Genomic DNA, 13675 nt, shown 5'->3' on the forward strand with positions numbered 1-13675 from the left:
TCCCGCCCTCGGTCTGCAGCAGTGATCTGTTCATTCCTTCAGCATTGCTCAGCTGTGCTATCAAGTACATAAGAAGGTTACGTTTTCCCTAAAAAAAGTGAGTTAATGAAACCGAAATCCATTTCAATTAATCTTGCTGATCCCACTTTTTTTATTTCACTAATCAAATATAATTGAATTTCGTGAAGCTGGAAGAGGTCAGTCCTGTTGACCTGAGGTCAGTCCACAACTGTCTGCTCCAGCTGCTGTTGCTGTCATCAGTACTACTGTAACTCCACCATGTTCCTTTCCACACAGCTCTGAACTGCCAGCTGGTTACGTAAAGTGTTTTCATATGAAACACATTTTGGTGAAGTCAGTGGAATGTCCAGTAAATGCTCCAAATTAAATCTTGGGTCACATGGGAAGTCTACAAATGTGCAAAAACAATTCTTCAACATTTTGAAGTGACGTACGGCTCCAAGTGTGCCAGAGGCTGCTGTGTAATGTTTCAGGCATCTTCAGCAAGCTATACCCTAAAGAAAATTTTGATAAAGAGTTAAATATTTTTACAAAGTGTAGCTTCATGATGCTTAGGTCAGCTTAAAATACCTTGTATGCTAAATATTGGCCTTTTGCTCACCATTAATTTAGAGCACAAGGAGGGAAAAAAAGATCCTCTAACAACAGGGGGCCTCTTTGTGCCAGATCAGATTTCTGCATTCAACAGTGTGAGTCAGAAAGAAGTAAGATTAGTGACTCAGTGTTACTTCCTGTAATCTAAAACTGCCTGCAAAGAACACAGACCCCACAGCTAGAAGATTTAACAAAAACCCAGAAGAGTGTGCTGCTCATGGTCTGCTGTGTTTGTTGGGCTTGACATGAAGAGTGTATTTCAGATCTACAGTGAGTTTGCTGCAGCCAGATGGACAGTAATTAGGTGGTGTGGAACTGAGCGAGCAGCTGGATGTCTGACTGAATATCAGTGGTGGTCCCATAGAGATCGGTCTCATCTTCTCCTTTCTCTTTGTCAGATTCTACAGGAAATAGAGAGCAAAAAAGCACATTTATATTGTTTGTTATCTTCATTCCATCCATCCATCCATCCATCCCAGTTCATATATTTTTTATGTCTTCTTTGACTTAATGGAATAACTTATAACATCTAAACTGAACATTTTGTGCAATGTCCAACGTTGCATTGTGGCTGAGACCCTTCCTGTGCTGTGCTAAAACCAAAGTAAAGGTAGGTATCTACACATAGCTTCTCTTATTTTTTACTTATTTCTTTTAATGGGGACAAATCATCTGCATTGTGTCATTTGCCAGACATGTTTTATTATTGAAATGGTACTACTGTAGCTCCACCAGCTCAATGACCTCATTAAACTAACCCGTACATGGATGAAGATTGTTTGCATTTTCAATGTGTGGCCAACTAAGTAGTTATTTTATTTTATTTTAAACTAAGGATATATATTTTAAAATATTATTGTATAGATGATTTTTGATGAACCCCATTTACTCACTCTGGTACATGAATTCCAAAGTTAGTGCTTTCAGGCTCCCAAAATGCTGGTTTCCTGTAAACAAAATGTCCAAATGATAAAATAAAATAAAAAAAATAAAAAAAAACTAAGGCAAACACACCTCAACTCATCTCTGTAAAGATATGACCTTGATTTTTAACACACACATAGGCTCTGTACAGCCAAAACTTTGCAGAGCCCTGCCCTTTAGGGGTCAGGAACCCCAGGTTGGGAACCACTGATTAAAACTGACCTTAATGCTAATCTGAAATAAATCTCTTCTCATATATATTATTAGTTAATATGGTTGTATCTAATCTCTGATCAAAAGAAACAAACATCTCAAACATCTCATCTCATCTCATCTCATCTCATCTCATCTCATGTAAATCTTTAAATTACAAATGACAATCCTAACACTATCACAGTGCTGTTTAATTTTATCTGGAAATTTTTCCCTCATCCTTTCTTAAATCACACGTATTGATACAAACCCAACTTTCTGTTAGCAGTATGTCTAACTTCTAGTCCATTTCAATTAAATATAATTTAACTGGTAATTTAATGATGAGGAAACTAATTCAAATCTCATCACCTCTACTTTAATCCAGTCTCATTTCATTTAGTTTAATCTTATTGAATCTTGTCTCTGTACAAGTGTAATCGGAACCATTCTTATCCTTAATCACAGAGAACATTATCACATGGGAAATCTACTCTGAACTGATTGACTGCTGAGAATGTGAAAGCAAATGTGGACCGCTTAACCACGTGATGCGTGTGTCTGCCTTTTTAATTCTAAAAAGGAAATGCAGTGTTGCTGCTTGTGGTTGTTGTGGTGGCAGTGAGCTACCAAGAGCACAAACTCTCATCTGGTTTATTTGCTTTCTTACTTGAAAACATGAAGCAAATCAGATGAAACCATCAAGCTGACCATCTTCAGTAAACAACCAGTTCCATATGTGCTTCAAAGGCAAAGGCTGAGCTGATGACTCGTTTACCATAAACAATAATACAAGTCCACTGAAATGCTAATCTGACAAAACAACAGGGGAAAAAATATCATGGCAGTTACATGGTTAGTATTACCAGAAGAACATCAGTGCTTTGGATAAAAAAAGACCCTCAAGAAAACCTATGCTCAGCATTTATATTCCTATCAGCCATGAATTACTCATAGATTATGTAAAGATCAATCTCACGTCACACATCTGACTCTGTGTGTACATTTATATGCATGTGTGTTTCCTCTTTTGTCTCTTCAGTGGCTAAACATCATCATCGTTACACTGGTGCATCATGGAACAGATATGATTCGATAGTGAAACTACTTTTAATAGAAGGTTAAATGGTCAATGACAACAAAGTGTGTTGACATGTAAATGCACAGTTACACACCATGTCTGAAAGCTTTTTCTTTTCTAGTGCTTGCTTTATCAGCACAAACTGGTTTAGATTCATCCCCAATTAATGATGTTTTTTTAATGAAACTAAGCAGATTTTGTATCTTGATGCTGCGTAATCTGCAAGACCTCAATTAATTTCTCATTGACGGGGTATATATATATATATATATATATATATATATATATCTTTTTAAAAAAGTGTAATTCTTCCCTTTTTTTAAACTGTGTGGCCCTGTGTGTTTAAAGTGTAAACAAACTGCATCTGTTAAACAGAAACAGTCTGAGGCAAGCTTAAACTATAGAGCTGAACAGGCAAACTATTACAAATGGAGGCCTTAAAAGGCTTGCGACTTAACATATTTACATTCAGTACTTAATTACCCAGAATAACCTGTGACGTTACAGGCTGCAGTTAAAATAAGAGAAATCCTGTGACTGCTGGGCTACTACACCACATACTTTCCTCAGGAATGGAATGCTGCTTCTGCTGCTAGTCTCCCAAAGGCAGACGGAGGGTGGGGGGCGAGGTCGCTGTTTTCCCTCACTTATTGCACATTTTTGAATACCTTGTAGTGCAGACCTGACCATAACAGTCCGCGCAGAGGATGAGGAGAGAGTAGACAAAAAAAAAGCAACAAGTGCAGCCTGAAAACTTAGTTTCTTTAGCATTAATTCTGGCAGCATGAAGTGACTTTGATTAGTTTTGTAAAGTAAGCAAAAGCAGTCGCCAGCAGTATCTATCTTCTATTTCTGGCTTCCCCGCAGCCCCCCCTTCCCAGACTGACGTCAGCAGAAAGTTATTTTCATGAATGGAGGGGGCGGTCACGAGGAATCGGTGACGTGAGTGCTTGCGGAAGCAGAGCGTGGAATGTTGGTACATTGTTGTTGTTTTGTAGTTAATTTAGTACGAGGATACACCGCCGCTCCGTCCGCCGCTGGACGCGTTAACACCAGCTGTGTCGAGTTACTTCACCGCTTGTATTGGGAACCTACTCCACCAGTTCTTCGCATTCCTGTCCGCGTCCACAGAGGTGAGCTTGTCTTTATTTTTATGTTTTAAAAAATTATTTATTTATTTCTTAAGGATACTATAAAATATTAAGACGTTCCTTCCTAAATTGCTCAAGTTCTCACGGTGACATATGGGCTTACTGGCGCACGGTGGCGGGCTGGTGTTGGTCACACACGCCCGTGATGAAGCTTTGATCCCGGCTGTGAGAGTTGATGTTGACTCTTTACACTGCTGGAGCTTTTCGGACACGTGTTGCGCTGAAGAAACATAACACAATGTCCAAAAAAAAAACTGATTCAGACCTGCTAGATTGTCCCGTATTTAAAATGGCAAGAAAATATATAAATGAAATAATAAAAATACTAATTTATAAGGATTTTTGAAAGTATGTTTTTAAGTTGTCTTTTGATTTTTTTTTACTTCAGTCCATAGCCTCTTATGCATGTTCAGCCGAATTCAAGTATTTTTAAAACTGATATAAGAAAGATTTCTTAATATTTTTAAACGTATAATGATTTTTTTTTTATTTATTTTAAAAAGCAAATTAGTAAATGGCGTATTGGAATAACTTTACTAAACATTTAAAGGCTGTAAACGCACAATGTTGCGCAGAAGCCAAAAGCTTATGTAAAGATTACAAAACATTTCAAGACACCATCCATTAGCGCCACAGAGGGATCAAGCTTAAAGTCAGAAGACTGATGTGTTTGTGAGCGAATCCTTTCTAACGGTCTTCCTGTCATTTGGACGAGCTTTTAAGGAAAATGGAAGTGAAACGCTCCAAATTTTCCTGCCTGTTCTGTTGAAACTAATTCGTAAAAACACATCGTTTCACATCCCCTTCAGACCATTTCTGACACTCGGCATTGAATATAGACCACTACTCTGCAAAATACCAGCCTAGTTTTGACACTGGAATCAACACGTGGTCTGCATTTTAGACATGTGGGACAAAGGGCACCATGGACCACCAGGGCTGACTAGCCTACACAACAGAAACAATCTAAACAGCAGGAGGAACACGTTTTTCCTTTAATAATAAATCACTCTGATGGAAGAAAGGGTTTTTATCTTATCAGTTGTTTAGCTCTAAATCCTGGTTTACATGAATCTTCATTGGGGAAAGATAAGGAAGTCCTAAAAGAGCAGTGACCTAATACCACATGATTGCCACTTATCCTGTGCTGGATTTCCATGTTTTGCATAATGACTTAGACTTGTGGCCCCAATTAATGTTGGTGTGATTAATAAATGGAAAATGTTTGCCTCTTAGTAACTTTTTCCACTGAGATGAAATGTGCCACAGATTTGTTCCCAGGAAGCTTCTCTGATTCATCGTTGTTCCTGGTGGGTGCACAGTACCCTTCAGACAGGGAGGCAGTGGGAGCGGTGCACTCCTCTGTCATGAGGTTAACATGTGGCTCGGTCACTGAAGTGATGTCTTTTTTTGGATGGAGAAGTTACAGCAGCTGACTCATTTTTATCATCAAAGCACAATGAGAGAAACCCCCCCACACACACCCCACCTTAAAGATGCGACATACAGTTGAATTATTGAGTTGAGCCGAACTGAAACAGCATTTGCCATTTTGCTGGACAGTGCTGTTGGATGAAAGTGCGAAGTGGAGAACGTTTTTGTGGTGGACTGTTGTGAAAGTGAAATATTTGTGGTAGCTGATGTGATGACTCAGAAGGAACACACTCGTTATGAATGTTTTGCTCCTCTTACGGGGCAAAAAAAATGTTGATTATTGACTTTGGAAACCTGTGATTTTACACACAGTTGAGTGTGCCATGAGAAGTGTAAACAAGCAAAAGGTGAGTGTGTGAACAGGTCTGTCTTGCATCCAAAGTGACTTCAGTGACAGTAACAGTCCCTGAGAAGGCTTTTTTTTTCCTTTTCTGGCATTTCTGCCAAAGTGACTTGATCTCAGAAAGCTGCTTTCACCATATTGTGGTTACAGGTGTGAGATGTGTCAGGGTTATACTCATTTACTTATTGTGCAATTGTACTAATGGGGATTCTTTAGCCATTCTCTGTTTGGTTGACTGCAACTTTCAGATTCTACTGTGACTCAAACTGAGTTGGCAGCAACACTAACACTTGATCCACATCCAGTCTGTGGTGACAGTGCCCAGTCAGTTGGTTTTGAAAGAGACAGCTAAGGTTTATAGAAACTGTTAATATTTTCTTGTAATTCAGTCATGAAATATTGCAATCAAAAGTGGAACAGTGAAGTCCATTTTTTCTTGCATTCTTGACATTTTTTTCATCCCAGAGTCTGGGAGAGTATTTTTTCAGTGAGTCCTCCTCCCTTTCCGCACAAAAGTTCCGGCTGATCCTGCCAGCCATTTCCAAGGTTCTCTGTACTTTTCCTTCCTCCCTGTGAAACAACGGGATTTTCCAGGAAACGTCAGATCAGGAGGGTGTGATTCCCTGCTGCCGGTCACAGATTTTCACCAGTAAACAGCATGACTCACTGCTCAGCTATGCTCTCCATTTCCTTCACATAATATCCCACCAAATGTGCTGCGCTGGAGAAAGAGCGGGGCGCAGCACACCTCAGTCAGAAGAGAAATCTCTTCATCTCTCTGGAAAAAAAAAGTGCATGAAAAGCTTTCTCAGAGGAGTGAAGGAGACTGTCAAGGGCAGCAAAAAATGTCTGCTTTCTACTGAGCTCAAAATTTCAAGCATAGAAAGAGAGCGCTGTGTTTATCACTGAAGCATGAGCGCATAAGTCTTTGATGTGCTGTTTATTTTTAGAAAAGGATAGGCCCCACAGTTACCTGCTGTAGCTGAGGTACAGCCATGTACCCCACCAGATCTCTACCTTTTAAAGAAATTAAGTTACAGATTTGCTCTTTTTTCTCTTTTTTCTTTAATGGATTAAAAAAATTGTCCTAAATAAAAGGTCTGTTTTTAAACAGCATGTTCAATTGTAGGATTTACTCTATTGTTACTGAATAAATAGTATATCTAATCAATAGTCAGCAAGTAAAAATAAGGAGAATATAGATTAAAAAGGACCACTTTGTTCACAATTCTTCCCTCTAAGAATGATGGTGGGCTCCTCACTTCCACACATGTGCGCACAAGCTGCCTTTAATTTGTTTGGGCAAGTAATGGACATGCAAAGCTTCTGAATTCCAGACATTTTGTGAATTTTGCAACCATTGTTTTACAAGTGGGGATAGTCTGAACCCCACCCCCACAGCTAAGTGCATTGCAGGACATATTCAGAAGGCATGTTTCTTCTTCAGAGATGATTTGCCTGTGTGCATGTGAGGTTTTGCACATGTGTGTTCACTCAGGAATGTGGTTTTGTTCTCTACCCGCCATCTGCGGCTTTTCTTTGAGATATTTTCCCAGCCTCCTTTTTTTTGGGTTATGAAAACCTAATATGAGTTGTTTTCTTGACTATATTGAGAAACTGTTTTGTTAGTCTGTCTCGCCTGTGACTGGATTTGGCTCTGTGATATAATTGCTGCTTTTCCTCTGGGGAAACTTTACTATCTTGATTATAAAAACCTTGTCCTTGTGCAAGTTGCAACATCATAAGCACACTCCTGAAGAATTTCAGGCAAACAAACTGGCCTTTTGATTCTGGCTGGAGGCCCCCCTGTATGGAGGGGGAGGCCGCCTGCACTACTTTTCCATGATGTTTGCAAGGAATATACCCAGGGAGCCCCCTTTGATGCAATACTACTCAGAATTAGTCTGTTTTGGGCCAACTTACTGTCAAAGAATGCTTTTAGTGCACCATGCTTTGCAGCACAAAGCAACAAAAACATCAGAGGGCACAACAGATGTTCTTTAAATTTCTCAGTTTAGGTCATCTCATGTATTTTGCATCTGTTAAATTCCCATTTAAGCTATTTTAAGAACAGCATCTCATGTTTGAGAGGAGCAAAGTTGTTTTTCTGTTTCAGTGCCACACAGCTTTCAGTCAGAATCCACACACTCCTGCACACTAGGCCTATTTATAGCCTAAAATGTGAAAACATGATAAACATCTAAATGTACAGCCACACCCAAACGTTTTGTTTTTATATATATTTTTTTTTTCTGGGAAAGCGCCTGCTAACAGCACTTCTGAGAATATTTGCCCTCTTACTGCACTATCATTTATCGCATACTCACCTAAATTGTTTAGTTGGCAGAAATTTGTGTCAGCACTGTGAGCTAAATATATCTAGCAGAGTTAAATAAGGGCATAGAGCAGCTCAGGAAAGCCCGGTGTAAGAGGATCCAAGCAGAGAGAGACAACCCTAAATCGACAGACTACATTGTCTCACAGCAAAAATACATCAATGACTATAAAGGAAACTATTCCTCTGTGACACTCTATCTTCTGGAATTTTCCACAGGGGGAACTGCTGGCTGTAAAGTTCAGCATAACTGTAAATGTTAGCTATGTGTTATAATGTGTGATGAGGAGGCAGATGCAATTAAACAGATGCATCAGATCTAAGGATCAAACCCTCCAGATTCAAGTTTGGTGACGGAATAAAAAGAAGGATAAACTCTGAGGAATATTTATACAGGAAATCTTAAAGTTATCAACTTCTTATTCGTACTATGTACAGGCTGTGTTGCGGTTATGAATGAGACTTGTTTACCCTTTTGGTGACCATGTGACTCATATTCCCACGCCCATTTGCAGGGCGTTTCCATGGTAGCTGTTGAGCATGGAACAGTGCACTCGTAGTCAAGCTGGTCTGCAGGTCCTGAAATGGAGCCTTGGGGGCTGTGTGCCTCTCACAGGATCACAGCTCAGTGTTCTCGCTTTTTTTGGCCATGGCAGCAGCCTGGGAAGCGTGTCCCTCACTGTAATGAAGGCCAAAGGGCTTTTCTAAAAGCTGCCCTGGCAAACGCACTAAGTCAGAGGGTTAAAATGCACAGTTCTACCATGAGTACAACAGAGGCTGCCTGTTTCCAATTTTTCCTTGGTCTAGTGAACTAGATTGGCAAGGCCCACCTCCTTCTGATAAGGTGAATATACAGACTGTCTTCAGAGGTGGTGTTTAAAAGCATGGTGTCATACTGCCCTCTGCTGACATCTTTGGCACAAACAAGCTGACAATGCTGACATCAAAGTATGATGTAACTCTGGATTGATGAGTTTATTGAGAAGAGTGACAATATGTGTGTTGGTTATGCTAAACTGCAATATATATATCTACTATATGCAACAATGCACACCACTGGAGGAATCATTCATCTTTCATGGTTGAATATAAATATTAATTTCTCATTTTAAAATATTTGACTGAATATTGGAAGCGCTACATTAAAAATCCCTAGACAGCAGAATCTTTTCTTGAATGATTTATCGTTTCAAATCACATAAGTGTATTATTATTATTAAAGGATACATCAAGCAGCATTTTGACTGTAACAGCAGGTAAAGGAACATTAACATGCATCTTGTCCAATAGCTGTATAACTAAATATATTAAAGCTACAGTTTTATGATGATTATGACCTGAAAGTGAAGAATCACAGCTTTAATGTAAAGATATTTACAAAGTTATCAAAGTTAAAGACCAAAAAAGTTTAAGACAAAGAAATATATGCTTCCAGAGCTAGATGGCCGGTACTCCCTGTTCCCTTAAAAAAAAGGGGGCATTTTATCTTTGCCGAGCAAAGCAGCAGTCAAAGGGGAGGAGTTGGGATTGGTCCAAAGTCATCCTTGAATTGCAAAAGCAAAACGAATCAATCAGAGACCACAGTGGTCGCTGATTGCAGGACCCTCTTCAGAGTGAAGATTTAGCACTTCACAGCATCCAACAGTCTTTTGAAGCAAACTTATCCATATCCAGGTCCACCACAAAAAGAAGACTTGATGAAAGAAAATATAGGTGTTAAAAGATGGACATTCATGGCCTCTGATGAAACAGGTGACAGGAGCAGTTGAACCCCTAAGTGTACAGTCATATACTATCTGATCAGATTCAAATTCATCAATGTTTGATTGATCCAAGACATAATATAAAAGCAAGCCATGACTTTTTGATGTTGAAGTGGAGTATTTAACAGTATCAACCCATTACTAATTACTGCTTTCTGTTCACTTCTCAGTGTATCTTCTGTGAGATTGTGGTCAGTCGTCTGCATGCAGGGAATGACGACTCATTTCAAGACGAGTAAAGCTTTAAAGGTAATTGTGACAAATTTTAGAATTGTTTCACTGTTTGATGTCCTTGCACACTTCATCCACTGCTTATGTCCTGCAGGTCAAGAAGGAGACGGGTGAGAATGCCCCGGCGCTCAGTGATGATGAGTTGGTGGCCATGTCTGTCCGGGAGCTCAACCAGCACCTGCGTGGGCTGACAAAAGAAGATGTTGTGCGGTTGAAGCAGCGGCGACGGACCCTCAAAAACCGTGGCTACGCTGCTAGCTGTCGCATCAAACGTGTTACTCAGAAGGAGGAGCTGGAGAGACAGAAGACAGAGCTGCAGCACGAGGTGGACAAGCTGGCCCAGGAGAATGCCAGCATGAGGTTGGAGCTGGATGCTTTGCGGGCCAAGTACGAGGCCCTGCAGTGCTTTGCCAGGACAGTGACCCGAGGGCCAATGTCTCCGGGCAAAGTGGCCACCACCAGCGTCATCACCATTGTCAAGTCCTCTAATCACAACAACTCCAGCCCAACCCCATTCTCAGCTCCTTCCTAGTGTTGACAGGACTGGGCTCCCCCGTCTCCTGCCTGGTCCTTCCTGGCTCTGACCTGGCCTGAACCCACTCATCCTGTACTGAGAGGATGCTCAGTATTTTATTAGACTGAGGGAAGGAGTGGGGTGGCAAGCTCTACGATGTTATGCTGCATTCACAATTCTGTCTCCCTCTTTCTGTCTCTTATACAATCTACATTGTCTGTGCACTGTTCAACCCCCCTACCCCCAGCACCGGCAGGGTATTGGGCCTCTGTGACCCTACCTTCATGACTGGTAGCAGAGATTTGTTTTTACTTCTAACATGCTTTCATGTGGCAGCACAAGGTCCAGCTCTGTTACTTAATGTTGGAGATAAAAAAAAAAAAGAGAGAGATTTTAAGCATGTGACAGTTAATTGTAGAACTTTTGCCAAATTAAGCCTTTGATGCTGTTGTCTTATACAGATCTGTGTCTGGCGTGTCATCGAACACACTGAGGTGTTAAATTTCTCAGCTTTGAGGTCAGATGGACGCCTCTTTAAAGCCACATTTTCACTGCTCTCCAACCAGATGCCCTTGAGTACCAGCTGAACATAACACCAGATGTTATCACTATCATGCTCCTCTTCTCTTTAAGAAGGTGCTAAGCAGTAAAATCGCATCTTTTAGTGGTTGATTAAAGTGGAAATTAGTAAAAGTCTGGCTCTGTATGGTATATCTGGAGACCACAGGAGCTGTGCAGTTTTTGCTGAGTACTAAAGAATTTCAATTAGCACTAGCACAAGAGTTAAAGACGTGTCTCACATTTGCAGGTTAACCTCATCAGGTACTGTAGATCCAGTTATTGGATGCATCTGCAAGTTGAAGTAGGACTCAATTTTAGTTGAGAAACTGTTGAATTATTCAGTGGGGCCTTAAAAGTGTTGACGCTGTTAAAGACATCGGAGGCTGTTCGGAAAGTGTTACGTGTAATTCTGTTGGTATGTTTGTTTGCATCATGTTTAACAGATTTTATTACTTACTAATCCAACTGGGGACAACAAAATGTACATTTGGAATGTGAGTGGAAGTGTATTGAGCCAGATTTCTTATGGAGTAGTCTCATTGTATAGCACTTATAACTGTAAAGCTACAGTATAAAGTAAAGTAATTCACAGGACAGCTTATTTATAGAACTGGAGGAGGAGACAGAAGCTTTTCTTTCTGTAGTTGCTGGGGCTTAATTGCTTGATGATTAAATGTGGTGTGACCATTTACTGCAGGCTGATTAAGCACGGATGGTTAACTATGATATGTGTATACTGCAGCACTTATTGGACGATATTTGGTGGGTAATCCATATTGGATATAATTGTAATGAGAGTGGTCATTTTAAAGTAGAATGCAATGCAACTTCCTGTATATTACAGATCCCAGGTGACAAAGCCCAGTTTGCTCCTGTTGTCACTTATGCTGATGAACTCCGTCCAAAAAGAAATCATTCCTCCTGCTGGGTCACAAGAAGTGCTGCTGCCGGTGTTGGTATTTCACAAACAGTAGTTATTTACTTTGCTTTTGACACACTCTTTTACAAGAGAACTCCTGACACCTATCTCTAGAAACGGTGGTGTCATGCCAACTAAATGCAGTAAACACCTTGCTCTTGTTGAACGTTTTGTTATATTTAAAATCTGAAATGAACTTGAAATCAAGCTGTTCTTACAGGATCCATTCCTAATTTGGAGTGAAGTCAATAGAGATTGTTCATGTCAGGATTTTCTCTTGGCTAAGAGGACATGACTGTTCTTCCCCTGTTCCATAGCTGCAAAGAACAGTATGGGGAACTTTGCTGCTGTACAACCTGCTGTAATGAAGCAGGGGCATTGCTGTGTTCTTACTCTCATTTTGTATTTTCACCTGGTTTCTATGTTGATACGTCCTATGTTCTTTTTCTGATAGTAGTTTTATACAGTCTGCATATACGGTATATAAATTCTAAATATATATTACATATTTTTCTATATTTATGTCTTTTAGTATCCTGGGAGTGGTGTGATTATGTAATCAGTCTTTGAATTCTAATGATATTGATGGTGACCTTTTTTTCTGACAGAAGCTGTATTCACATTTACAATGAGTCATCTATTTTCAGAACTTTTAATTCCTCTGAGTATTTATATCCCACCAGCAGTTCTGCTCCGCACATTTCCTTAAAAAAATTTAAATGCACAACCGGATTATACATTGACTGGGGTTACATGCAGTCAATTTATCTGTTGCAGGGCAAATGGAAAAAACTATGTTAAGCAATCAGTGAAGAGCACATGCACATCTGTCATAAATCTATACTATGTTGGGGGGTTACATAAAGACATAAAAATGGACCAAATTAAAATTCAGACTAAAAGAAAACAAAGCAAAGCCATTCATACATTTAAAATAATTTCTGGATCATTTTGTGCCAATTTTAAAGAAAAATTTTCATTCCCACAGAAATAAGTGATCTTAGATGTTTGACAATGATTGAATATTAACTCCAACATGCTACCTTAAGCCATTATGCTCTTAGAATCATTAATCTGTATGCAAACCTTGTTAGTCATTGCAGATTTTAAAGTGAACCTGGTTTACATTGACAGTTTTCAGGCTTTTGTAACTGTTGCATGAAAATCTTTAAAGACTGTTAGAGCTTTTTAAAGAGGTCTGTTTTAAGTTTGAGGTAAATGAGTAGGTATTATGTTTACACTGGTCAGGTTCACACATTCAGATCACAGATGAGGGCAAAAAGCATTTTATGTAAAACATAACAGTGACCTCTTCTGGTAAATTTTCAAAGAAAATGTTGAATATGTTTTATTTTAAAAGCACTTATTACTGAATTTAAGTCTAAGGTGACTGATTTTTTTTTATATATATCAAAACAAACCAAAATATACCATTTTTTTTAAAAAATAAACTTAATATTTCTGTGCTGTGCCAAATAAAAGACAAACCTTTCTCTGGGTGAATTAAGTGCTCTGTTGTTCAGTGTGACCAAGTTGAGGTTCTCTCAAACACGTCTCTTAAGCAGACCTGCTAAAGCCTTTTTTTCTCTCTCTCATTTCTTTAAATGATTAA

General features: G+C 39.4%; 1 protein-coding gene across 1 annotated transcript; it reads left to right on the top strand.

Annotated features, from left to right (window-relative positions):
- Window positions 1-3786: 3786 nt before the first annotated feature.
- On the top strand, window positions 3787-13663 carry mafk (v-maf avian musculoaponeurotic fibrosarcoma oncogene homolog K). Its single transcript, XM_042010775.1, has 3 exons — window positions 3787-3945; window positions 10009-10087; window positions 10164-13663. Exons 2-3 carry the CDS (start codon window positions 10043-10045, stop codon window positions 10599-10601), a joined length of 483 nt encoding a protein of 160 aa, XP_041866709.1. The 5' UTR covers window positions 3787-3945; window positions 10009-10042; the 3' UTR covers window positions 10602-13663.
- The last annotated feature ends 12 nt before the right edge of the window (window positions 13664-13675 follow it).

This window comes from Melanotaenia boesemani, chromosome 2 (assembly GCF_017639745.1).
Source record: "Melanotaenia boesemani isolate fMelBoe1 chromosome 2, fMelBoe1.pri, whole genome shotgun sequence".
Classification (NCBI taxonomy): Eukaryota; Metazoa; Chordata; class Actinopteri; order Atheriniformes; family Melanotaeniidae; genus Melanotaenia; species Melanotaenia boesemani.

What these genes read in the sequence shown, in the direction of transcription:
- mafk (XM_042010775.1), top strand. Translation starts at nt 10,043, where the DNA reads ATGCAGGGAATGACGACTCATTTCAAGACGAGTAAAGCTTTAAAG. An exon ending in AGACGAGTAAAGCTTTAAAG is followed by an intron (nt 10,088 to 10,163) that starts GTAATTGTGACA and finishes TATGTCCTGCAG; the next exon opens with GTCAAGAAGGAGACGGGTGA.